Source organism: Salvelinus alpinus, chromosome 4 (assembly GCF_045679555.1).
Source record: "Salvelinus alpinus chromosome 4, SLU_Salpinus.1, whole genome shotgun sequence".
NCBI lineage: Eukaryota > Metazoa > Chordata > Actinopteri > Salmoniformes > Salmonidae > Salvelinus > Salvelinus alpinus.
This window is the reverse complement of record NC_092089.1, coordinates 66,362,412-66,390,208: the sequence shown is the minus strand read 5'-3', so window position 1 is coordinate 66,390,208 and position 27,797 is coordinate 66,362,412. Positions and strand designations below refer to the sequence as shown.

At 45.0% G+C, this 27,797-nt stretch overlaps 1 protein-coding gene across 1 annotated transcript in view; it reads left to right on the top strand.

Annotated features, from left to right (window-relative positions):
- Nucleotides 1–27,797, top strand: part of LOC139574213 (testican-1-like) — a 237,221-nt gene that overhangs the window by 154,396 nt on the left and 55,028 nt on the right. The window contains exons 5-6 of the mRNA XM_071398572.1: nucleotides 22,701–22,821; nucleotides 27,481–27,613. Coding sequence (XP_071254673.1) covers nucleotides 22,701–22,821; nucleotides 27,481–27,613 — 254 coding nt within the window. The remainder of the gene's footprint in view (nucleotides 1–22,700; nucleotides 22,822–27,480; nucleotides 27,614–27,797) is intronic.

Here is a 27,797-nt window from a genome sequence, read left to right as displayed (position 1 = left end):
TTAACCGTTAGATGGCGTGTTTATTTTTGGTGATAGAGGAGACGGTAAGGGAGACGGCTGATTTAATGTAATGAAACGGTCTGTTATTCTAACAGAGCCAATAAGCTGCTCTGAGACAGAGCGGACAGGATGTGTGTGTGTGTGTGTGTGTGTGTGTGTGTGTGTGTGTGTGTGTGTGTGTGTGTGTGTGTGTGTGTGTGTGTGTGTGTGTGTGTGTGTGTGTGTGTGTGTGTGTGTGTGTGTGTGTGTGTGTGTGTGTGTGTGTGTGTGTGTGTGTGTTTCCGCATCTCATCAAACTGTAATATCATGTGTCCCAGGGGACCTGAGGTAGATATGCGATGTTCAGACATCTCTCCCTCTTCAAATATTGAAGTACCTCTCTTCTGCCTATTATGATGGTTATAAATGTCACGGCCCATAGCTCTGCTGTGACAAACGATTACAGCCGACTCAACAGGCGGTGTGTGTGTGTGGGTGTATTATAAATGTCAGCCCTCATATCTCACCTGCGGTAAATGTGTCCTAAGGACCATAGCGTGCGTGCGCACGTGCATGTGTGTGTGTGTGTATGTCTATGCTAGCAGATGTGTTTTTACTGTTTGCTCATATTTTCTATTGCCGTACTTTAGTCGAGCTTCACTCTAGATTATCTAGTTGTGCCCCCTGTCCCTCAATCGAGTAAACTTCTCTTTCGCTTGTAAGCTGCCTCCCAAAAGGCCATGAATTATAAGAATGTATTTAGCATTCTTTAAATCTTCTTTTAAAGTAGTTTGCTACTTTGCTTTGAGCAAAACCTTGAGAAAACGATATTCTGAACGTGTGTGTGTGTGTGTGTGTGTGTGTGTGTGTGTGTGTGTGTGTGTGTGTGTGTGTGTGTGTGTGTGTGTGTGTGTGTGTGTGTATTTTGCTTCCAGGAGAGTCGGACAGTGATGAATATTCATGCTCTGAAAGCGATAGGACTCTTCAATTGGGCTTTGGGGCCTCTCTCACTCTGTATCTATCTCTCTCTCTGTAAGAACTAGAGGCTTTCTCATTGCATCAGACGCATATTTTCCCATAAGCCACTGGGGTTTATTCTCCAACATGTGGGACTGAAATGCCCTCTGTTTATCTCTGCTATTCTTCAATTACATGCAGAATAAAATTTCACCTCCGTGGATTTAATTTCTCACCCGTTCATTCTGTTCAATCGCTCGTCTTCCCGAGAGGCTCTCCATGGTCTTTCATTCCTCTATCATTTATCCTCTCCCTCACTGCCTTTATCCTGATCCAGCCCTCACTCCCTATTCTACTGTAGGCCAAATGGAATCACACCCTGTGGAGTTCCTACAAACGGAAAATATACTGTGTATATATACAGTACCAGGTCAAAAGTTTGCACACACATACTCATTCAAGGTTTTTCTTTATTTTACATTTTCGAATATATTGTAGAATAATAGCGAAGACATCAAAACTATGAAATAACACATATGGAATCATGTAGCAACCAAAAATGTGTTAAACAAATCAAAATATATTTTAGATTTTAGATTCTTCAAAGTAGCCACCTTTTGCCTTGATGACAGCTTTGCAGACTCTTGGCATTCTCTGAACCAGCTTCACCTGGAATGCTTTTTCAACAGTCTTGAAGGAGTTCCCACATATGCTGAGCACTTGTTGGCTGTTTTTCCTTCACTCTGCAGTCCAACTCATCTGATGCAGCACTCCATCACTCTCCTTTTGGTGAAATAGCCCTTACACAGCCTGGAGGTGTGTTGGGTCATTGTCGTGTTGAAAAACAAATGATAGTCCCTCTAAGCGCAAACCAGATGGGATGGCGTATTGCTGCACAATGCTGTGGTAGCCATGCTGGTTAAGTGTGCCTTGAATTCTAAATAAATCACCATCACACCTCCTCCTCCATGCTTCATTGTGGAAACCACAATTGTATAGTGACAAAGTAGAGTCGCAATTCAACGGCTCAGACACGAGAGGTATGTGACAGGGTCTACAGTCAATCACGTACTATAAAAGGAAAACCAGCCCCGTCGCGGACCAGGATGTCTTGCTCCCAGACAGACTAAACAACTTCTTTGCTCGCTTTGAGGACAATACAGTGCCATTGACACGGCCCGCTACCAAAACCTACGGGCTCTCCTTCACTGCAGCCGACGTGAGTAAAACATTTAAACGTGTCAACCCTCGCAAGGCTGCAGGCCCAGACGGGATCCCCAGGCGCGTCCTCAGAGCATGCTCAGACCAGCTGGCTGGTGTGTTTATGGACATATTCAATCAATCCTTATCCCAGTCTGCTGTTCCCACATGCTTCAAGAGGGCCACCATTGTTCCTGTTCCCAAGAAAGCTAAGGTAACTGAGCTAAATGACTACCGCCCCGTAGCACTCACTTCCGTCATCATGAAGTGCTTTGAGAGACTAGTCAAGGACCATATCACCTCCACCCTACCTGACACCCTAGACCCACTCCAATTTGCTTACCGCCCCAATAGGTCCACAGACGGCGCAATCGCAATCACACTGCACACTGCCCTAACCCATCTGGACAAGAGGAATACCTATGTGAGAATGCTGTTCATCGACTACAGCTCAGCATTCAACACCATAGTACCCTCCAAACTCGTCATCAAGCTCGAGACCCTGGGTCTCGACCCCGCCCTGTGCAACTGGGTCCTGGACTTCCTGACGGACCACCCCCAGGTGGTGAGGGTAGGTAACAACATCTCCACCCCGCTGATCCTCAACACTGGGGCCCCACAAGGGTGCGTTCTCAGCCCTCTCCTGTACTCCCTGTTCACCCACGACTGCGTGGCCATGCACGCCTCCAACTCAATCATCAAGTTTGCAGACGACACTACAGTGGTAGGCTTGATTACCAACAACGACAAGACGGCCTACAGGGAGGAGGTGAGGGCCCTCGGAGTGTGGTGTCAGGAAAATAACCTCACACTCAACGTCAACAAAACAAAGGAGATGATCGTGGACTTCAGGAAACAGCCGAGGGAGCACCCCCCATATCCACATCGACGGGACAGTAGTGGAGAGGGTAAAAAGTTTTAAGTTCCTCGGCGTACACATCACGGACAAACTGAAATGGTCCACCCACACAGACAGCGTGGTGAAGAAGGCGCAGCAGCGCCTCTTCAATCTCAGGAGGCTGAAGAAATTCGGCTTGTCACCAAAATCACTCACAAACTTTTACAGATACAAAATCGAGAGCATCCTGTCGGGCTGTATCACCGCCTGGTATGGCAACTGCTCCGCCCATAACCGTAAGGCTCTCCAGAGGGTAGTGAGGTCTGCACAACGCATCACCGGGGGCAAACTACCTGCCGTCCAGGACACCTACACCATCCGATGTCACAGGAAGGCCAAAAAGATCATCAAGGACAACAACCACCCGAGCCACTGCCTGTTCACCCCACTATCATCCAGAAGGCGAGGTCAGTACAGCAGCTCTTTCAGAACATCTGCTATCTGGATTTGGGTGAAGGAGAAGCTGGGGAGGCTTGAGCAAGTAGCTGCGGGGGGTGCGGAGCTGTTGACCGGGGTTGGGGTAGCCAGGAGGAAAGCATGGTCAGCCATAGAGAAATGCTTATTGAAATTCTCGATTATCGTGGACTTATCGGTGGTGACAGTGTTACCTAGCCTTAGCTAGGGAAGCTGGGGAGTCACTCTTATTCTCCATGGACTTTACAGTGTATGTACAGTGGGGAGAACAAGTATTTGATACACTGCTGATTTTGCAGGTTTTCCTACTTACAAAGCATGTAGAGGTCTGTAATTTTTATCATAGGTACACTTCAACTGTGAGAGACGGAATCTAAAACAAAAATCCAGAAAATCACATTGTATGATTTTTAAGTAATTAATTTGCATTTTATTGCATGACATAAGTATTTGATACATCAGAAAAGCAGAACTTAATATTTGGTACAGAAACCTTTGTTTGCAATTACAGAGATCATACGTTTCCTGTAGTTCTTGACCAGGTTTGCACACACTGCAGCATTGATTTTGGCCCACTCCTCCATACAGACCTTCTCCAGATCCTTCAGGTTTCGGGGCTGTCGCTGGGCAATACGGACTTTCAGCTCCCTCCAAAGATTTTCTATTGGGTTCAGGTCTGGAGACTGGCTAGGCCACTCCAGGACCTTGAGATGCTTCTTACGAAGCCACTCCTTAGTTGCTCTGGCTGTGTGTTTCAGGTCGTTGACATGCTGGAAGACCCAGCCACGACCCATCTTCAATGCTCTTACTGAGGGAAAGAGGTTGTTGGCCAAGATCTCGCAATACATGGCCCCATCCATCCTCCCCTCAATACGGTGCAGTAGTCCTGTCCCCGTTGCAGAAAAGCATCCCCAAAGAATGATGTTTCCACCTCCATGCTTCACGGTTGGGATGGTGTTCTTGGGGTTGTACTCATCCTTCTTCTTCCTCCAAACACGGCGAGTGGAGTTAGACCAAAAAGCTCTATTTTTGTCTCATCAGACCACATGACCTTCTCCCATTCCTCCTCTGGATCATCCAGATGGTCATTGGCAAACTTCAGACAGGCCTGGACATGCACTGGCTTAAGCAGGGGGACCTTGCGTGCGCTGCAGGATTTTAATCCATGACGGCGTAGTGTGTTACTAATGGTTTTCTTTGAGACTGTGGTCCCAGCTCTCTTCAGGTCATTGACCAGGTCCTGCCGTGTAGTTCTGGGCTGATCCCTCACCTTCCTCATGATCATTGATGCCCCACGAGGTGAAATCTTGCATGGAGCCCCAGACCGAGGGTGATTGACCGTCATCTTGAACTTCTTCCATTTTCTAATAATTGCGCCAACAGTTGTTTCCTTCTCACCAAGCTGCTTGCCTATTGTCCTGTAGCCCATCCCAGCCTTGTGCAGGTCTACAATTTTATCCCTGATGTCCTTACACAGCTCTCTGGTCTTGGCCATTGTGGAGAGGTTGGAATCTGTTTGATTGAGTGTGTGGACAGGTGTCTTTTATACAGGTAACGAGTTCAAACAGGTGCAGTTAATACAGGTAATGACTGGAGAACAGGAGGGCTTCTTAAAGAAAAACTAACAGGTCTGTGAGAGCCGGAATTCTTACTGGTTGGTAGGTGATCAAATACTTATGTCATGCAATAAAATGCAAATTAATTACTTAAAAATCATACAATGTGATTTTCTGGATTTTTGTTTTAGATTCCGTCTCTCACAGTTGAAGTGTACCTATGATAAAAATGACAGACCTCTACATGCTTTGTAAGTAGGAAAACCTGCAAAATCGGCAGTGTATCAAATACTTGTTCTCCCCACTGTATGTATGGAGCTTAATGTATTTGCAGTGTTAATCACATGTTTGCAATTACTGGTGACAAATAATGCATTCCTCTTATTGCATATATTGTAATGGACACCTATGATGTGTGTAAAATACTTTTTTGAAGGTTGTACTGATTATAATGAGCTAAGCTATTTGCCAGCTATGTGTGGTGCCATGTTTGTTGACATTATACAATGCATTCTGGGTGTCACGTAATCTGCTACAAGCTACCCATCTGTGCACAAACTACCCATCGTCGGATTACTTTCGATTTCTAGAAAGTGTTTTACTCAATTATTTCGATCAATGGTGAGCTCACCCGTGATGTGATTCATTTGAAATATTATTTGCAATTTGCTAATTCATATTGTAGTTTATGTCAGCCGAGAGTTATACAAATATGACCGCTTGTGTTATGTCAATCTTTCCTCAGTTAGCGCTAGGACAAATGTAGCCTACATTTTCCGGTTTGGATGATTGTGTTATGCTGTAGCTACTTCTGTGAATGTCTGAACATTGCATCCAAAAATAAACTGGTCACATCCTGGACATAACTTTGTAAGGACTGTGTTTGTGCAAACAGTGTGGCCAGCTCAAATGCTGATTGTTGCGTCAATCGAAACTGGATGTTCTAAACGCGTTCTAATCACCACGTTTTGATTGTAAGCTCCAGGGACCACTATTGAATGATCACATCCGTGTGTTGGTACGTTTGAAAAGGTTAAGAAGGTAAGACATTTCACAAATTAACTTTTAACAAGGCACACCTGTTAATTGAAATGCATTCCAGGTGACTACCTCATGAAGCTGGTTGAGAGAATGCCAAGAGTGTGCAAAGCTGTCATCAAGGCAAGGGTGGCTACTTTAAAGTTTCATCAGAAAAACCCTGGAATGAGTAGGTGTGTCCAAACGTTTGACTGGTACTGTGTGTATATACAGTGGGGAGAACAAGTATTTGATACACTGCCGATTTTGCAGGTTTTCCTACTTACAAAGCATGTAGAGGTCTGTAATTTTTATCATAGGTACACTTCAACTGTGAGAGACGGAATCTAAAACAAAAATCCTGAAAATCCCATTGTATGATTTTTAAGTAATTAATTTGCATTTTATTGCATGAAATAAGTATTTGATACATCAGAAAAGCAGAACTTAATATTTGGTACAGAAACCTTTGTTTGCAATTACAGAGATCATACATTTCCTGTAGTTCTTGACCAGGTTTGCACACACTGCAGCAGGGATTTTGGCCCACTCCTCCATACAGACCTTCTCCAGATCCTTCAGGTTTGGGGGCTGTCGCTGGGCAATACGGACTTTCAGCTCCCTCCAAAGATTTTCTATTGGGTTCAGGTCTGGAGACTGGCTAGACCACTCCAGGACCTTGAGATGCTTCTTACGGAGCCACTCCTTAGTTGCCCTGGCTGTGTGTTTCGGGTCGTTGTCATGCTGGAAGACCCAGCCACGACCCATCTTCAATGCTCTTACTGAGGGAAGGAGGTTGTTGGCCAAGATCTCGCGATACATGGCCCCATCCATCCTCCCCTCAATACGGTGCAGTCGCCCTGTCCCCTTTGCAGAAAAGCATCCCCAAAGAATGATGTTTCCACCTCCATGCTTCACGGTTGAGATGGTGTTCTTGGGGTTGTACTCATCCTTCTTCTTCCTCCAAACACGGCGAGTGGAGTTTAGACCAAAAAGCTATATTTTTGTCTCATCAGACCACATGACCTTCTCCCATTCCTCCTCTGGATCATCCAGATGGTCATTGGCAAACTTCAGAAGGGCCTGGACATGCGCTGGCTTGAGCAGGGGGACCTTGCGTGCGCTGCAGGATTTTAATCCATGACGGCGTAGTGTGTTACTAATGGTTTTCTTTGAGACTGTGGTCCCAGCTCTCTTCAGGTCATTGACCAGGTCCTGCCGTGTAGTTCTGGGCTGATCCCTCACCTTCCTCATGATCATTGATGCCCCACGAGGTGAGATCTTGCATGGAGCCCCAGACCGAGGGTGATTGACCGTCATCTTGAACTTCTTCCATTTTCTAATAATTGCGCCAACAGTTGTTGCCTTCTCACCAAGCTGCTTGCCTATTGTCCTGTAGTCCATCCTAGCCTTGTGCAGGTCTACAATTTCAGCCCTGATGTCCTTACAGAGCTCTCTGGTCTTGGCCATTGTGGAGAGGTTGGAGTCTGTTTGATTGAGTGTGTGGACAGGTGTCTTTTATACAGGTAACGAGTTCAAACAGGTGCAGTTAATACAGGTAATGAGTGGAGAACAGGAGGGCTTCTTAAAGAAAAACTAACAGGTCTGTGAGAGCCGGAATTCTTACTGGTTGGTAGGTGATCAAATACTTATGTCATGCAATAAAATGCAAATTAATTACTTAAAAATCATACAATGTGATTTTCTGGATTTTTGTTTTAGATTCCGTCTCTCACAGTTGAAGTGTAACTATGATAAAAATTACAGACCTCTACATGCTTTGTAAGTAGGAAAACCTGCAAAATCGGCAGTGTATCAAATACTTGTTCTCCCCACTGTATATATACAGTGGGGCAAAAAGTATTTAGTCAGCCACCAATTGTGCAAGTTCTCCCACTTAAAAAGATGAGAGAGGCCTGTAATTGTCATCATAGGTACACTTCAACTATGACAGACAACATGAGAAAAAAAATCCAGAAAATCACATTGTAGGATTTTTTATTAATTTATTTGCAAACTATGGTGGAAAATAAGTATTTGGTCACCTACAAACAAGCAAGATTTCTGGCTCTCACAGACCTGTAACTTCTTCTTTAAGAGGCTCCTCTGTCCTCTACTCGTTACCTGTATTAATGGCACCTGTTTGAACTTGTTATCAGTATAAAAGACACCTGTCCACAACCTCAAACAGTCACACTCCAAACTCCACTATGGCCAAGACCAAAGAGCTGTCAAAGGACACCAGAAACAAAATTGTAGACCTGCACCAGGCTGGGAAGACTGAATCTGCAATAGGTAAGCAGCTTGGTTTGAAGAAATCAACTGTGGGAGCAATTATTAGGAAATGGAAGACATACAAGACCACTGATAATCTCCCTCAATCTGGGGCTCCACGCAAGATCTCACCCCGTGGGGTCAAAATGATCACAAGAACGGTGAGCAAAAATCCCAGAACCACACGGGGGGACCTAGTGAATGACCTGCAGAGAGCTGGGACCAAAGTAACAAAGCCTACCATCAGTAACACACTACGCCGCCAGGGACTCAAATCCTGCAGTGCCAGACGTGTCCCCCTGCTTAAGCCAGTACATGTCCAGGCCCGTCTGAAGTTTGCTAGAGAGCATTTGGATGATCCAGAAGAAGATTGGGAGAATGTCATATGGTCAGATGAAACCAAAATATAACTTTTTGGTAAAAACTCAACTCGTCGTGTTTGGAGGACAAAGAATGCTGAGTTGCATCCAAAGAACACCATACCTACTGTGAAGCATGGGGGTGGAAACATCATGCTTTGGGGCTGTTTTTCTGCAAAGGGACCAGTACGACTGATCCGTGTAAAGGAAAGAATGAATGGGGCCATGTATCGTGAGATTTTGAGTGAAAACCTCCTTCCATCAGCAAGGGCATTGAAGATGAAACGTGGCTGGGTCTTTCAGCATGACAATGATCCCAAACACACCGCCCGGGCAACGAAGGAGCGGCTTCGTAAGAAGCATTTCAAGGTCCTGGAGTGGCCTAGCCAGTCTGCAGATCTCAACCCCATAGAAAATCTTTGGAGGGAGTTGAAAGTCCGTGTTGCCCAGCAACAGCCCCAAAACATCACTGCTCTAGAGGAGATCTGCATGGAGGAATGGGCCAAAATACCAGCAACAGTGTGTGAAAACCTTGTGAAGACTTACAGAAAACGTTTGACCTCTGTCATTGCCAACAAAGGGTATATAACAAAGTATTGAGATAAACTTTTGTTATTGACCAAATACTTATTTTCCACCATAATTTGCAAATAAATTCATAAAAAATCCTACAATGTGATTTTCTGGATTTTTTTTCTCATTTTGTCTGTCATAGTTGAAGTGTACCTATGATGAAAATTACAGACCTCTCTCATATTTTTAAGTGGGAGAACTTGCACAATTGGTGGCTGACTAAATACTTTTTTTGCCCCACTGTATATATATATGTGTATATATGTGTGTGTATATATATATATATACAGTGGGGAGAACAAGTATTTGATACACTGCCGATTTTGCAGGTTTTCCTACTTACAAAGCATGTAGAGGTCTGTAATTTTTATCACAGGTACACTTCAACTGTGAGAGACGGAATCTAAAACAAAAATCCAGAAAATCAAATTGTATGATTTTTAAGTAATTAATTTGCATTTTATTGCATGACATAAGTATTTGATACATCAGAAAAGCAGAACTTAATATTTGGTACAGAAACCTTTGTTTGCAATTACAGAGATCATACGTTTCCTGTAGTTCTTGACCAGGTTTGCACACACTGCAGCAGGGATTTTGGCCCACTCCTCCATACAGACCTTCTCCAGATCCTTCAGGTTTCGGGGCTGTCGCTGGGCAATACGGACTTTCAGCTCCCTCCAAAGATCTTCTATTGGGTTCAGGTCTGGAGACTGGCAAGGCCACTCCAGGACCTTGAGATGCTTCTTACGGAGCCACTCCTTAGTTGCCCTGGCTGTGTGTTTCGGGTCGTTGTCATGCTGGAAGACCCAGCCACGACCTATCTTCAATGCTCTTACTGAGGGAAGGAGGTTGTTGGCCAAGATCTCGCGATGCATGGCCCCATCCATCCTCCCCTCAATACGGTGCAGTCGTCCTGTCCCCTTTGCAGAAAAACATCCCCAAAGAATGATGTTTCCACCTCCAAGCTTCACGGTTAGGATGGTGTTCTTGGGGTTGTACTAATCCTTCTTCTTCCTCCAAACACGGCGAGTGGAGTTTAGACCAAAAAGCTCTATTTTTGTCTCATCAGACCACATGACCTTCTCCAATTCCTCCTCTGGATCATCCAGATGGTCATTGGCAAACTTCAGACGGGCCTGGACATGCGCTGGCTTGAGCAGGGGGACCTTGCGTGCGCTGCAGGATTTTAATCCATGACGGCGTAGTGTGTTACTAATGGTTTTCTTTGAGACTGTGGTCCCAGCTCTCTTCAGGTCATTGACCAGGTCCTGCCGTGTAGTTCTGGGCTGATCCCTGACCTTCCTCATGATCATTGATGCCCCACGAGGTGAGATCTTGCATGGAGCCCCAGACCGAGGGTGATTGACCGTCATCTTGAACTTCTTCCATTTTCTAATAATTGCGCCAACAGTTGTTGCCTTCTCACCAAGCTGCTTACCTATTGTCCTGTAGCCCATCCCAGCCTTGTGCAGGTCTACAATTTTATCCCTGATGTCCTTACACAGCTCTCTGGTCTTGGCCATTGTGGAGAGGTTGGAGTCTGTTTGATTGAGTGGGTGGACAGGTGTCTTTTATACAGGTAACGAGTTCAAACAGGTGCAGTTAATACAGGTAATGAGTGGAGAACAGGAGGGCTTCTTAAAGAAAAACTAACAGGTCTGTGAGAGCCGGAATTCATACTGGTTGGTAGGTGTTCAAATACTTATGTCATGCAATAAAATGCGAATTAATTACTTAAAAATCATACAATGTGATTTTCTGGATTTTTGTTTTAAATTCCGTCTCTCACAGTTGAAGTGTACCTATGATAAAAATTACAGACCTCTACATGCTTTGTAAGTAGGAAAACCTGCAAAATCGTCAGTGTATCAAATACTTGTTCTCCCCACTGTATATGTGTCACCAGTCAAAAGTTTGGACACACCTACTCATTCAAGGGAAGCGCAAACCAGATGGGATGGCGTATCGCTGCAGAATGCTCTGGTAGCCATGCTGGTTAAGTGTGCCTTGAATTCTAAATAAATCACTGACAGTGTCACCAGCAAAGCACCATCCCACCTCCTCCATGCTTCACGGTGGGAAACACATATGCAGAGATCATCCGTTCACCTACTCTGCGTCTCACAAAGACACGGCGATTGGAACCAAAAAATCTCAAATTTGGACTCATCAGACTAATGAACAGATTTCCACCGGTCTAATGTCCATTGCTCTTGTTTCTTGGCCGAAGCAAGTCTCTTCTTCTTATTGGTGTCCTTTAGTAGTGGTTTCTTTGCAGCAATTTGACCATGAAGGCCTGATTCACGCAGTCTCCTCTGAACAGTTGATGTTGAGATATGTCTGTTACATGAACATTGTGAAGCATTTATTTGGTCTGCAATCTGAGGTGCAGTTAACTCTAATGAACTTATCCTCTGCAGCAGAGGTAACTCTGGGTCTTCCTTTCCTATGGCGGTCCTCACGTGCGACTGCACTTGAAGAAACTTTCAAAGTTCTTGAAATGTTCCGCATTGACTGACGTTCATGTCTTAAAGTAATGGTGGACTGTCATTTCTCTTTGCTTATTTGAGCTGTTCTTGCCATAATATGGACTTGGTCTTTTACCAAATAGGGCTATCTTCTGTATACCACCCCTACCTTGTCACAACACAACTGATTGGCTCAAACACATTAAGAAGAAAATAAATTCCACAAGGCACACCTGTTAATTGAAATGCATTCCAGGTGACTACCTCATGAAGCTGGTTGAGAGAATGCCACGCGTGTGCAAAGCTGTCATCAATGCAAAGGGTGGCTACTATGTTTAACACTTTTTTGGTTACTACATGATTCCATGTGTTATTTCATAGTTTTGATGTCTTCACTATTATTCTGCAATGTAGAAAATATTGCAAATAAAGAAAAACCCTGGAATGAGTAGGTGTGTCCAAACCTTTGACTGGTACTGTATAAATACTCTATATATATTTGTGTATATACAGAATGAGTAGACCAAACACCTTCCTAATATTGAGTTGTATCTCCCCCTTTTGCCCTCAGAACAGCCTCAATTAGTCGGGGCATGGACTCTACAAGGTGTCAAGCGTTCCACAGGGATGCTGGCCCATGTTGACTCCAATGCTTCTCACAGTTGTGTCAAGTTGACTGGATGTCCTTTGGGTGGTGGACCATTATTGATTCACACAGGAAACTGTTGAGGGTGAAAAAAACAGCAGCGTTGCAGTTCTTGACACAAACCGGTGCGCCTGGCACCTACTACCATACCCTGTTCAAAGACACTTAATAATTGTATCTTGCCCATTCACCCTCTGAATGACACACATACATAATCCAAGTCTTATTTGTCTCAAGGCGTAAAAATCATTCTTTAACCTGCCTCCCCTTCATCTACACTGATTTGAAGTGTAGTGTGATTTAACAAGTGACATCAATAAGGGATCACAGCTTTCACCTGGATTCACCTGCTCAGTTTATGTCATGGGAAGAGCAGGTGTCCTTAATGTTCTGTACACTCAGTGTACACTCAGAGTATATATATATATGTGTGTGTGTGCGTGTGTTTTCAGAGAACTGTATGTTGGTTATAGGCTATAGGGTAACAGATTCGATTGTCCCTCCCTATGGTGCCATCCTTGGCTCCCGACAGCTGTCACTCACACATTAACCCACTTTGCGTCATGGGCTGACGCACACAAACGTACGAGCACGCACGCATGCTTGCACCGTCTCCCAGTCCCCTCTCCCAGTCTTTTGCTCTCTCCTCCGATCAGAACGTTTTCCTTCATAGTCCTTTATCAAGCGTTAGTTTGTTTAGCATCTGTCACTCTCCTCCTCTCCACTCGTTTATCAGACGGAGACCGCCTCGCTCACGACATTCCGAGGATAGCGTTGCTACGGCAACCACCGGTCCGAAGAATAATCGGAGACAATTGGGACGTTTTTAATGTGTTTTAGTTTTTTATTAAAACAAATCAAAGATGCAGTGAGTGGGAGGGAGAAAGGGTTGAGAGAGAGGGAGATAAATATTCTATCAGGGTTATTAACACTTAAAGGTCACGGCTGTAGCGAATAGAGATTAAAGATGTAAAATAGAGGTGGGTTAAAGGAGCAAGCAAACGATTTTGAGAGTGAGAAAGGGATAGTGATACAGGGAGTGAGAGACGGGGATTGTGAGTCAAATAAAGTGGGAGGGAGAAAGAGGAAGTAGTAGGGAGAGAGGGATCGTAAATAAGGAGAGGGGGAGGGAGAAGGAGAGAGGGATAGTGAAAGAGGAGAGATACGGAATATGGTGCAGTTGGTTAAACAGCCAAGGCTTTTCACTCAGGCCTGTAATAGGCAGATAAAGGCTCTGCATTCTCTCTCTCTCTCTCTCTCTCTCTCTCTCTCGCTCTCTCGCTCTCTCGCTCTCTCTCTCTCTCATCATCTGTGTTGTGCCTTATGAAATGCGTAATTATGTTACACGAAAGTATGGAATTGAGAAATGCACCTTTTACGTCTGGGTAGTTGAATGTTTTTTATCTGTTTAATACGTGGGTTGTAATTTTGTATCTGTTTTGAATGTGGGTTTCATTTTTGTATCTGTTTTGTACGTGGGTTGTAATGTTGTATCTGTTTAGTATGTGGGTTGCATTTGCTCTAAGCTGTCCTCGACCTCTCTGTTAACCATCTTCCCCTTCTCCCTGCCTCTCATGTCTTTCTCTCCACCTCTCATCTCTCTCTTCTCCTCTCACCCACTCTTATCTCTTTCACCCTCGTCTCACCCCTCACTCTCCTCCTGTCACCCTCTTACCACCTCTTACCCCCTTTCACCCACATCCCCCTCTCATCTCTCCTCCTCCCCCTTTTCATCCTCCTCTTATCTCTCATTTCCCTCTCGGGCAGAAAGTAATTTTCCGCGGGGAATGAAATCAGATGAGTTTCTTCCTGCTCTGTAGCAGAGAGAGAGCCAAGGTAAACCCTAAATAAGATATAAACACTCCACCTCAAGCCGACGCCACAAAACAGACAGATATCAGGAAAAATATTGCCATGCCGTCTCTCAATCTCAGAAAGCGAGCGGGAGAAATAGAGAGAACGAGAGAGGGAGAGAGAGTCGGGGATGATGAGGGAGATTTTTTTTTAAAGGCACATTCCTGAACAGCTTCAGAGTGCACAGTTGAGAGTCAGAGATTTGACAAACTACTTCATAACCAACAGAAAACATGTATATCTTCCATGTATGCCCAGCAAACCTATCTTCAAGTATTCCGTTAAACCTTTTCACCAACATGCCTCCTTTAACTTTGAGTTTGTTTAATCATTCACTCGCTCACTTTGAGAAGTGAACAGGTAATATCCTATGTATCTCAGACAGAGTTCAGTGTCTCAAATCGGGGGGCCTGTTGTCCGGACCTCTGGCAGTCTCTATGGGGGTACCACAGGGTTCAATTCTCGGACCGACTCTATTCTCTGTATATATCAACAATGTCGCTCTTGCTGCAGGTGATTCCCTGATCCACCTCTACGCAGATGACAGCATTCTGTATACATCTGGCCCTTCTTTGGACACTGTGTTAACTAACCTCCAAACGAGCTTCAATGCCATACAACCCTCCTTCCGTGGCCTCCTACTGCTCTTAAACGCTAGTAAAACTAAATGCATGCTTTTCAACCGTTCGCTGCCGGCACCCGCCCGCCCGACTAGCATCACTACTCTGGACGGTTCTGACTTAGAATATGTGGACAACTACAAATACCTAGGTGTCTGGCTAGACTTTAAACTCTCCTTCCAGACTCATATTAAACATCTCCAATCCAAAATAAAATCTAGAATTGGCTTCCTATTTCGCAAGAAAGCCTCCTTCACTCACGCCGCCAAACATACCCTCGTAAAACTGACTATCCTACCGATCCTCGACTTCGGCGATGTCATTTACAAAATAGCCTCCAACACTCTACTCAGCAAACTGGATGCAGTCTATCACAGTGCCATCCGTTTTGTTACCAAAGCCCCATATACCACCCTCCACTGCGACCTGTATGCTCTAGTCGGCTGGCCCTCGCTACATATTCATCGCCAGAACCACTGGCTCCAGGTCATCTATAAATGTAAATGTATAAGTCTATGCTAGGTAAAGCTCCGCCTTATCTCAGCTCACTGGTCACGATAACAACACCCACCCGTAGCACACGCTCCAGCAGGTATATCTCACTGGTCATCCCCAAAGCCAACACCCCCTTTGGCCGCCTTTCCTTCCAGTTCTCTGCTGCCAATGACTGGAACAAATTGCAAAAATCGCTGAAGCTGGATACTTACATTTCCCTCACTAACTTTAAACATCAGCTATCTGAGCAGCTAACCGATCGCTGCAGCTGTACATAGCCCATCTGTAAACAACCCACCCAATCTACCTACCTCATCCCCATATTGTTTTTATTTACTTTTCTTCTCTTTTGCACACCATTATTTCTACTTGCACATCATCATCTGCACATCTATCACTCCAGTGTTAATTTGCTAAATTGTAATTACTCCGCTACTATGGACTATTTATTGGCTTGCCTCCTCACGCCATTTGCACACACTGTATATATTTATTTTTTTCTATTGTGTTATTGACCGTACGCTTGTTTATTCCATGTGTAACTCTGTGTTGTTGTTTGTGTCGCACTGCTTTGCTTTATCTTGGCCAGGTCGCAGTTGTAAATGAGAACTTGTTCTCAACCAGCCTACCTGGTTAAATAAAGGTGAAATTTAAAAAAAATCTAATAAATGTATCGCTGTGTACCAGCAGTGTATACCAGAACTAAACCAGGATGTAACCACCAGTGTAGTGTGTGTTGTGGGTCAGAGAGTACTCGTGTTGACATCACACAGCAGACACAGCTCAAACACAACCCATTAGAGAGATAGTTGAGGCCTGGCCACTCTTGTGTTGTGAAGTTATCAGACGTACTCTGAGTTTGCTAAGGGGGTCTGTGTATCAGCCGCACGGAGTCCTTTTGGCTTTGAAGCTGACTCTAGGTTTTTAGTCCTTGTTGTTTTCTCCACGGGTTCCTGCTTTGATCCAGGTTGTGTTCACTACAGTTTACCGTAGCTTTTTTTAAAAGTATACAGTGCATTCGGAAAGTATTCAGACGCGTTTACTTTTTCCACATTTTGTTACGTTACAGCCTTATTCTAAAATGGATTAAATCGTTTCCCCCCCCCTCATCAATCTACACACAACACCCCATAATGACAAAGCAAAATGTATTTAAAATGTGATAGTTAAGTTTTTTCTTTTTAATAAGTATTCAGACCCTTTACTCAGCGATTACAGTCTCGAGTCTTTTTGGGTATGATGCTACAAGCTTGGCACACCCCCGAGTGTGGGGCTCCCGAGTGGCGTGGAAGTCTAAGGCACTGCATCTCAGTGCAAGAGGCATCACTACAGTACCTGGTTCGAATCCAGGCTGCATCACATCCGGCCGTGATTGGGAGTCCCATAGGGCGGCGCACAATTGACCTAGCATCGTCCGGGTTTGCCCGGGGTAGGCCGTCATTGTAAATAATAATTTGTTCTTAACTGACTTGCCTATTTAAATGAAGGTTAAATAAAATAAAACACCTGTATTTGGGGAGTTTCTCCCATTCATCTCTGCAGATCTTCTGAAGCTCTGTCAGGTTGGATGGGGAGTGTTGCTGCACAGCTATTTTCAGGTCTCTCCAGAGATTGGGTTCAAGTCCGGGCTCTGGCTGGGTCCTTTAAGGACATTCAAAGACTTGTCCCGAAGCCACTCCTGTGTTGTCTTTGCTGTGTGCTTAGGGTCCTTGTCCAGTTGGAAGGTGAACCTTCGCCCCAGTCTGAGGTCCTGAGTGCTCTGGAGAAGGTTTTCATCAAGGATCTCTATGTACTTTGCTCCGTTCATCTTTGCCTCGATCCTGACTAGTCTCCCAGTCCCTGCCGCTAAAAAACCTCCCAACAGCATGATGCTGCCACCACCGTGCTTCACCGTAGGAATGGTGCCAGGTTTCCTCCAGATGTGACGCTTGGCATTCAGGCCAAAGAGTTCAATCTTGGTTTCATCAGAACAGAGAATTTTGTTTCTCATGGTCTGCGAGTCTTCAGGTACCTTTTGGCAAACTCCAAGAGGGCTGTCATGTGCCTTTTACTGAGGAGGGGCTTCCATCTGGCCACTCTACCGTAAACGCCTGATTGGTGGAGTGCTGAAGAGATGGTTGTCCTTCTGGAAGGTTCTCCCATCTCCACAGAGGAACTCTAGAGCAGTGGTTCTCCACTGGTTTTGCCTGGGGACCCAAATTTGACAATGACAATTGAGTCACGACCCAATATTATGGACTGTCGATGATTCCATTTTGTAATGTTGTATTGCAGCTGCCTTCTTGGGCAAGCTTCACTTGCAAAATAGACTCTGTCTCAATTATGGTAGTAAAGAAAGCCATTACACAGCCATATTGACTGAGAAAACATTTCATATCAATTGACGAGAATAAGCCATTTAATTAGGCGACTACTTCAGTAGTGGGATGTAAGAAATGATCAGACTCAGAACATGACATCATAACCAGTCCAATAATGTTAATGAACAGTAACACATACCAGTGTTTAAAATAGAAAAAACAACAATCATTAGGAATTCTTAAATCACCAATTGCAATGTTTATAGTTTTTCTAAAGGTGTAACGTTTTTAACCAGTTCAATAAAATATAATATGAATGTCAGAATGAATTAACAATAATAATTAACATGGTGAACAATAACTCATTAACTTGTTTATTGTGTGTGTGTGTGTGTGTGTGTGTGTGTGTGTGTGTGTGTGTGTGTGTGTGTGTGTGTGTGTGTGTGTGTGTGTGTGTGTGTGTGTGTGTGTGTGTGTGTGTGTGTGTGTGTGTGTGTGTGTGTGTGTGTGTGTGTGTGTGTGTGTGTGTGTGTGTGTGTGTGTGTGTGTGTGCGTGTGCGTGTGTGTGTGTGTGTGTGCGTGCGCGGCCTATCAGTGGGAAAGCTGGGGGTGTTTCTTTATAATTATTATAATTTTTTAACCTTTATTTAACCAGGCAAGTCAGTTAAGAACACATTTTTATTTACAATGACGGCCTACTGGGGAACAGTGGGTTAACTGTCTTGTTCTTTAGTTTGATAGGTTTATTGAAGTCTGGTTGACAGGGCAACTCGGAGGTCATGCTGGCTGTCCAGTTTGTTTCTGCTTTTAGTTTTCAGCATGGCCATAGCAGAGAAGCCACTTTCACACAGACGGGTAGTGTTGAACGGTAGCATGATTCTGATTTCATGACAGGAGAGAGCAGGATACTCTCCCATTACGCTGCACCAGGACTTTGGCAGTGTCATTTCCGGGAAGCACATGCTCAGTCCGCGATCAAATGACAGCGCCACCATCAGATCCTCTTCGTTGCTTGGCAACGTGATGCTTCCCATCTCCACCCGAAAGGCGTCCCGTATCCAGTCTCCTGTTCTCCTCCGGGAAGTAGTCGCAAGAACATACCCTGCAGCTTGACAAGATGCTGTTTAACGGTTTGTTTGTGTGTCGCTGTGCACTTTGTTGATCAGATTCTGAATCTCGAAATCAGCATTGGGAAACATGTCAATCCTCCCGTTAGAAAAAATGATTTGCCCAAACGGTCAGCTTCATCTTGAAGGCATCCACTTTGTCCCTGTGTTCATAATCGATTGTGCCCCCTCCCTTGCATTGACACATTGAGAGAATTCAGATGATCAAAAAATATCCGGCAGGTAGGGAACTTGCGCGATTCATACCTCACAATCGGAATGTTCGGGCAGAGATGACTTGTTTTCAGAAAGAAATGCAGCAATCTCCGCTGGAAGCTCATAAAAGCGACCCAACACTTTACCCCTGGAAAGACAGCGGACCTCTGCTTGGTAAAGAATCTGCTGATGCTCTCTCCCCATATCACTGCAGAAGGCCTGGAAACGCCTGCTTGATCACATCCTGGTGAGTGGCGTGGAGCTCAAGCACCATGTCCTTCGCTGCCAATGCCTCCCTGTGTATGGAGCAGTGGTTCCGCGTCGCACTCGGCTTTGCTACTCCGGAGTGCTTTCCCGTCATGGCAGCTGCCCCATCAGTGGTCACTCTGACGCACCCATCCCAGGCCAGTCCCACGGAGTCCAGTTACATATCCATTGTGTTAAAGACAGACTCTGTGGTGTTGGTGGTGGGAAGATCATCACTAAAAAGGAACTGCTCCTCAAAGTTATCCCAGACGTCTCTGACATAGACCATTAGAATTGCATGGTTAGCCACATCCGTGGATTCATCAAGCTGCTGTGCGTAATGGCCATTTGCACTGATGCACTCTGATATCTGGTGCGTTATGTCCCCAGACATGTCCTGGATTCTACTCCTCATGATGTCATTGGATAGCGGTATGGTTTTAAAATGGCGGTTGACTCTCCCAAGATTTCAGTGCACAACAATTGTGTGTCACATTTGGATCAGTGTGTGTGTGGGGGGCGAGAGCGTTATTGTGTTCGTCAGTGAGTGAGTGCAGCGTGAAAATCCTCAGAGTCCCAACGTAGCTAGTCATTTCACCAATGCGGACGCACTGCTCGTGTAAAGTCAGCAACAATAAGCAGTGCAGCAGTTACCTTTCAAATGTTTTAATGTTATATACAGTTGAAGTCGGAAGTTTTCATACACCTTAGCCAAATACATTTAAACTCAGTTTTTCACAATTCCTGACATTTAATCCCAGTAAAAATTCCTTGTCTTAGGTCAGTTAGGATCACCACTTTATTTTAAGAATGTGAAATGTCAGAATAATAGTAGAGAGAATGATTTATTTCAGCTTTTATTTCTTTCATCACATTCCCAGTGGGTCAGAAGTTTACATACACTCAATTAGTATTTGGTAGCATTGCCTTTAAATGGTTTAACTTGGGTCAAACATTTCGGTTAGCCTTCCACAAGATTCCCACAATAAGTTGGGTGAATTTTGGCCTATTCCTCCTGACAGAGCTGGTGTAACTGAGTCAGGTTTGTAGGCCTCCTTGCTCGCACACGCTTTTTCAGTTCTGCTCACAAGTTTTCTATAGGATTGAGGGCATGGCTTTGTGATGGCCACTCCAATACCTTGACTTTGTTGTCCTTAAGCCATTTTGCCACAACTTTGGAAGTATGCTTGGGTCATTGTCCATTTGGAAGACCCATTTGCGACCAAGCTTTAACTTCCTGACTGATGCCTTGAGATGTTGCTTCAATACATCCACATAATTTTCCTCCCTTATGATGCCATCTATTTTGTGACGTGCATCAGTCCCTCCTGCAGCAAAGCATCCCCACAACATGATACTGCCATCCCCGTGCTTCATGGTTGGGATGGTGTTCTTCGGCTTGCAAGCGTCCTCCTTTTTCCTCCAAACATAACGATGGTCATTATGGCCAAACAGTTCTATTTTTGTTTCATCAGACCAGAGGACATTTCTCCAAAAAGTACAATATTTGTCCCCATGTGCAGTACCAAACCGTATTCTGGCTTCTTTATGGCGGTTTTGGAGCAGTGGCTTCTTCCTTGCTGAGCGGCCTTTCAGGTTATGTCGATATAGGACTCGTTTTACTGTGGATATAGATACTTTTGTACCTGTTTCCTCCAGCATCTTCACAAGGTCCTTTGCTGTTGTTCTGGGATTGATTTGCACTTTTTGCACCAAAGTACGTTCATCTCAAGGAGACAGGATGCGTCTCCTTCCTGAGCGGTATGATGGCTGCGTGGTCCCATGGTGTTTATAATTGCGTACTATTGTTTGTACAGATGAACGTGGTACCTTCAGGCGTTTGGAAATTGCTCCCAAGGATGAACCAGACTTGTGGAGGTCTACAATAATTTTTCTGAGGTCTGGGCTGATTTCTTTAGATTATCCCATGATGTCAACCGAAGAGGCACTGAGTTTGATGGTAGGCCTTGAAATACATCCACAGGTAAACCTCCAATTGACTCAAATGATGTCAGAAGCTTCTAAAGCCATGACATAATTTTCTGGAATTTTCCAAGCTGTTTAAAGGCACAGTCAACTTAGTGTATGTAAACTTCTGACCCACCGGAATTGTGATACAGTGAATTATAAGTGAAATAATCTGTCTGTAAACAATTGTTGGAAAAATGACTTGTGTCATGCACAAAGTAGATGTCCTAACCGACTTGCCAAAACTATAGTTTGTTAACGAGAAATTTGTGGAGTGGTTGAAAAACGAGTTTTAAAGACTCCAACCTAAGTGTATGTAAACTTCCGACATCAACTGTATATATACACTACCGTTCAAAAGTGTCCCCGGTAGAATCAAAGCATGATTCGCACCGCACCTCCTCCTCCTCTCCTCTCCTCGCCTCCCTAGTGAATATATGGAATCAGAAGAACTGAGTAATGGTAACTGCTCCCCCCACAGTCCTACATATTTCCCTCCTTTACAGCACCCCCATCTCTCTCTTTCTTCCTCCTCCTCTCCCACTTTCTTTATTCCTTTTCTCTCCATTCCTTGTGGGTGGATTTGTTTAGTAAGCGTAGAGTGAAGTGACCGAACGCTCAGAGCCAATGTGTGTCTTTGATCTTCGTCACCTTGGACGCCAGCCACCTGTGTCTCGCAGCCATGGAGATAATGTTGCTGGGGAGATTGATGTGAACGTAGACAGGGCTATACTACTCGCTTGCACAGAGTTCTGATGAGGCAGGTCCAGAATGGTCACACTCCAAAATCTCTAGCTCCATCCATGTCTCTCACTCTTCCCTATGGTTCTTACTTTTCTTCATGCAATGTGTATTCTCAGCTGTGAGATTGCTGAATGTTGGAATGGCTGAAGGTGCAGGTTAAATACATAGGTTTCAGTTTCAGATCAGGGAGGAGGATTTAGGGTTCAACTGTCACAGTTTTAAGTGGTTGAGATCCCGGAGCGTTTAGGGGCCTGGCCACTGCTATAAGCCCCCTACAGACACACACAGACACACACCCTGTCCTTTGCTTTCTCTTCTCCCCCCCATCTCCCTCGCTCCCCTTCTCTCCTCTCTATTTTATGGTTGCTGGCATTGACAGAAATGCTTATTTCTGAATGGCGAGGGCGGACATTTGTCAAAGCACTGCGTTAGAAGGCGGTGTGCATGTAGTTCTGTGATGCTGATATGGCACTCAGGTTTTCTCATCCGACTCCTTTCCTTTATCTCTGTGTCTGAATGATTGAAAGATATCTCTCGGTCGTGAATAGACTCTCTTCTCTGCCCCCTCTCTTCTCTCTTTGTTGCTAGAATCCATATTCTCTCCGGACTGATACGAATCTGATATGAGCAGGGGCGCAACTTTCACTGGGAACGGGAGCCTCCTAAAACATCCTAAAATTGCATTTTCGTTCCCCCCTGGATATGAGCATACTTGTCTTGATGAACTTTGCATTTGTACTGCCAATGGTAGGTCATGATTTAATCATTTAGTGATGAATTTTGTCCCTTCTCTCTCTCTCCATGTAGCTCCGGACGCCACTAAAGACCCGTGTCTGAAGGTGCGGTGCCCTCCTCACAAGGTGTGTTTCAGCCACGACTACCAGACAGCCATCTGCACCAACACCAATCACAAGCAGCCTAGACACAGGTAAGACTCTCATAAAGCACACCATTGGCCCTTAGTCCTCTACAATAAGCGGGAAAGGAAAAGAAAAGCTCAAACTCGCATGCCTTTCTTTAGCTTTATGGCTTTGATGATGTGTATAATTTAGTAACCTACAGTATACCCCGGCCTGCTATTAGCCACACCACCCACCTGCCTCCTAAGTGCAAATCATGTGCAATCACCATGTCCTAGCCTCTCTCTGCGGCCGTTGAAGTCCGTGGAGGTATGCACTCTGCATGGCATTACCTCAGCTTCTATTACTGCTCTTGTCCACTGAGATGGCGTTTGATTGACAGGGAGAACAGGAAGAAGGGGGAGGAGGAGGGGGCGGAAGAGGGGGGGGGAGCATATAATTACATATAGGATCTCTGTGGGGGAGAGAAAGAAGGGGGAGGCGTGGGCCCCCCTCAACACTTCATCCCGGTGCCTCTCTCCAGTCTTCAGTTTAATGCAAACAAATATAAATTATGCAATGGCCGTTAATAGGGAGTAAGTGCTCGTTACTCATAATTACTGGCGCCTCTGGGTGTACAGGCACAGAGAAGAGCAGATCAGAGACTCATCACTGGAGGGCTCCAAGCACATCTTCTGTAGCTACCACTGCTCTGCTGATCCAGTTTCAAACGGAATATATCAGAAAAAGAACCTGTTTGCATTCAATTGTTGCGAATACTCTGGTTAATATAATAGCTAGATTAAAATGTTGACATGCTTTGCAAGAAGAAGGATTTCCCTTACAATCCAGTTTACATGGTAGCCTGGATAATCAGGCTACCTGATAGGACTTTGAAAGATGCGTAAAATCGGCAATCAAAATAAACGTTCTACTGTATCACAGGAATCGTCTCATTTTTGGGAAACCTATTTGATTCCGAGTTCAGACATATAAAGTTTATGTGAAAACTGTTTCAAAGATGCACACTTTCGGATTTCCCAAACTCACTTCATTTTCGCCAACGAGGAAGGCTCGCGCTCCTTGTCATAGCGCATGCACAGCTCAAATACACAGCTGGAACTTCAGTTAAAGTGTTCACACGTCCTAATAATTTGAATCGTGAGACCTTCAGGGTGATATTTGGGATGATGTTTCATAACTTGTTAAATTCAATGAAGTTATGGCATATTAAAACAGATTTAAATCTACCGCAGAGCTACGTACATGCAGAGTCACTCAGTGTTGTGAGTGATGTACTCTGAGTGACTGGAGCACTGGTTCATATACTGTATGTCTACACTATACTAGCAGGGTCATTGTTATACTGTGCCCTTAACCTAGTCAATCTCCATTTCCACTGTTAAAACAGCCAGCTGTGTGTGTGTGTGTGTGTGTGTGTGTGTGTGTGTGTGTGTGTGTGTGTGTGTGTGTGTGTGTGTGTGTGTGTGTGTGTGTGTGTGTGTGTGTGTGTGTGTGTGTGTGTGTGTGTGTGTGTGTGTGTGTGTGTGTCAAGGGAAACACAGCTGAACCGCCCCCGGACCCCCACATACACGTACGAACGGTCGCACACACTATCACCAGGAGGCCAATGAGATGGAGAGAGACCCTGCCGCGATTTGAGAGAGCTGGACAGAGAGCACTAAGGAGGCAGGAAAATGAAGAGAAACCGATGGACAGAGAAAAACAACAAGATAGGAGGAAAAGAAGGATTATTCCCTTCTCTCTCTTTATTCTCCCTCCCTCTTCATTTTGCTCTCGCTCTCTCTCCTTCTCTCCTTCTCACTCTCTCTTTCTCGCTCTCTCTCCTTCTCTCCTTCTCACTCTCTCTTTCTCGCTCTCTCGCTCTCCCTCTCTCCCTCCTTGTGCTCTGTGGTCAGTCAGTCAGAATGATTGTCCGCTGGGTAAAGAAGAGAGTGAGAGTTTCACGGCAGGGTCTCCAGGGGTGGTCTGTGAGCCTAATGCCCTCCCCTCTTCCCACACACGTACGCACACACCATTCTGTTACACCCCGACACGTAACACAGAGACCACACGCATGAACAAACACAGGCGTGTTGGACACACAGCTATCTGACAGCGATCCTTCTCTCCCTCGCCATGCGTATGTGTTATCCACCCAGACATAGATACCCTGACTAGAGGAAGCACATGCTTCAACACACCCACATACACACACACACACGCGCACACTCACGCTCACACACACAGCTCTCCTAGGCTTTCAGGGTTATCTATGAAAAGGAGGGAGGAAGGAGCAGGGAAAGGGGAGGAGGAGGATGAGGGGGGACATCTTTAGGAGATTTTGATCAGCCTCATCAGCGTTTTATATTACACAGTATTATGAGACATAATTGCTTTTTTATTCACTCGTAGGTATTGGCAGTGCGTAGCATGTCTAATCTGTGATTATGGTGTTTTTGTCACGGCTGGGGAGTTGGATAATTATAGGCATCAAGGAGGTGTCTGCCTGCCGATCCGCACCGCACCATGATGCCTCAGACCTGGACGGGAATGGACCCGTTTCACAGCCAGAGATGTGTGACAGATTTACCCCTTACCCCCACTCTGACACCCGTCAGCGTATTGACGTTCGCCGTACATCCCAGTTGTCAGATTCATTTCGGGGAAGGGTTTTGTGTTCTCTAACTTCACACCCCTGGTGTTGTTGTAGAGGAGGGTGATGTGTCGACAGACAGGCTGGGTGAGGGAGGGCGGAGCACTTAACGAGAAGATTGCTGGAAGATTTTATCCAATGTAATTACGCTCGTTATAGAAAAGCCCTGGTGGACCAGGGCCTTCATTACCCTGGCACACACACACGCACGCACGCACGCACGCACGCACGCACGCACGCACGCACGCACGCACGCACGCACGCACGCACGCACGCACGCACACACACACACACACACACACACACACACACACACACACACACACACACACACACACACACACACACACACACACACACACACACACACACACACACACACACACAACTATCCACAAGGAGAGAGAGAGACTGAACCATGGATGTACAGTACGTCATTTGGTTTGAGAGTTACAGCAGTAATGGACGCCTCGGGCGCCATCTTGGTACGAAGACAATTAGATTGGAGTGATTAGACATGCTGTTATTATTCTACTACTGCTGTTTTGGACCGTTTGGAACAGGAAGTGTAGTTGGCAGACTTGTTTATCTACTGAATAGACTACTTTGATTGGGAGCGATGCAATGGTGTGCAATTTGACTTCTGCAACATGCATTTTGAATGCAATTTGGATGCAATTAAAGTTGTATAAACAAGCAATATCCAATGGAATTGAGTTCAAAGGCCTAGTTCAGTCAGAAAACGTGATTCCTCTGTGTTCTTATATAATACCACACTATGAGGTATGAATAATACTGTGAGATTGTGAACATTATGATAATACCCTATTAGTGTAAGAGCTGTTTGAAAAGACAGCCTGAAAATCCCCAGGCGCTAAATAGTCCCAGTCGGTATTAGATAGAACGTCGTGGCCCAGCCCACCTATGGGGAAAACAACCAGTGGATAACTAGGTTACTCCATTGGCTCACAGCAAAAAACATGACCTTTTTCATATGCAATTTTCTTGTTGTCTGCTTGTTTTAGTCAATTTCAAACTACATTTAAGAAAAGTACAACATGTCTAGAGATTACTTTTCAACACTGCCTGCTCCCTACCGTTCTCACTACTTAGAAAAAGATAATATTGTAGGGCTTCCCTCATGCCCCTTTTCATGACTGCGCTAGCAGCCACGCGAGTCAGTGCTAGCTAGCTACCGACCTAAGCTAGCCAAGACCAACAACACAAACAAATGAACTATATAGATGCGAGTGGTGAGTGGAGTTACAAACGGACTATACTAAACAAGTTAAATGTCTTATCTGTGATGAAATGGTTTCCACACACAACTACATGTTGCTGTCTGCTTGGACACTGGTTCCCCACAATACCCACTCTGCTACACTGAATAGCCTGAAGCCACAGGGCTCTTCTCGAAGCCGTCCTTATTTCCCTACGTGGGAGCATTGCCAACCGTAGGTCGGGATGTTTGACCTGGTTCATGTACATTGAACAGCACAGCAGCTTCTCCGCATGTTTTGCTATTTCTATGTAACAAAAATATTTTTGGGACGCCTCTTTTACAATGGGGCTCAATTGGAAAGAATGTGGTTTACCCAATTTGTGGGCGTGGGGAGTTCCTTACGTGAAGATCGACTCAGACTATTAGTTAATGATAAAAGAGTTCTAAACCTCTCTGCCAATAGCAGCTATTCAGTTTTCCCCTCCCCACGCAGACCACTCCCAGACAGTCCTAGCAAAATTCTTCCTTGAGAAATAGCTCTTTGCGAAGAAGCTATTTTTGTGTCTTTTTTTTTTAACCATTTTAATTTAAAACAATCCCAGTAAGGTACATAGTTGTTACCCAGAAATGATTTGTTATTGTGAATAAAACAGCTGCATTGGACCTTTAACATCCACTGTCGTCATTGGAAACCCCTGCAATTTTGTTCAACTTCCTGGGTCTCTTACCACCGTGCTCGCTGACATTTGGAATCGAGATACTGAGTCGAAATAGAAATTAACAATCAAATCTGTTCGCTTATCTTTTAGTAATATGCTATTATATTTCATTATGCGCACGTCTCTCACTGCCCCACCCCCCTCTCTTTAGTGTGAAACCCAGAAAAGAAAGATTGGCCCACAAACACTGGGCAGGAGCAGGGGCCCATGGGAAGTGTGGGCCGTGCCCTGTCATCCATCCCAGCCCCGTGTGCGGCTCTGACGGCCACACCTACTCCTCCAAGGTGAGACGCACACCAACCCAACCCATTCTCTTCTCTCTCTCCCTCATTCTCTCTTTGTTTAACCTCTCTTGTTTGGCTGCTCATTTATAGTCATAGATCTACCAGCATCATGGTCTTTCCCTGTTTATGTTTGTAGCATGTAGCAGCCGGACAGTGACAATCTTTACACCATCTGTGAAGCTAT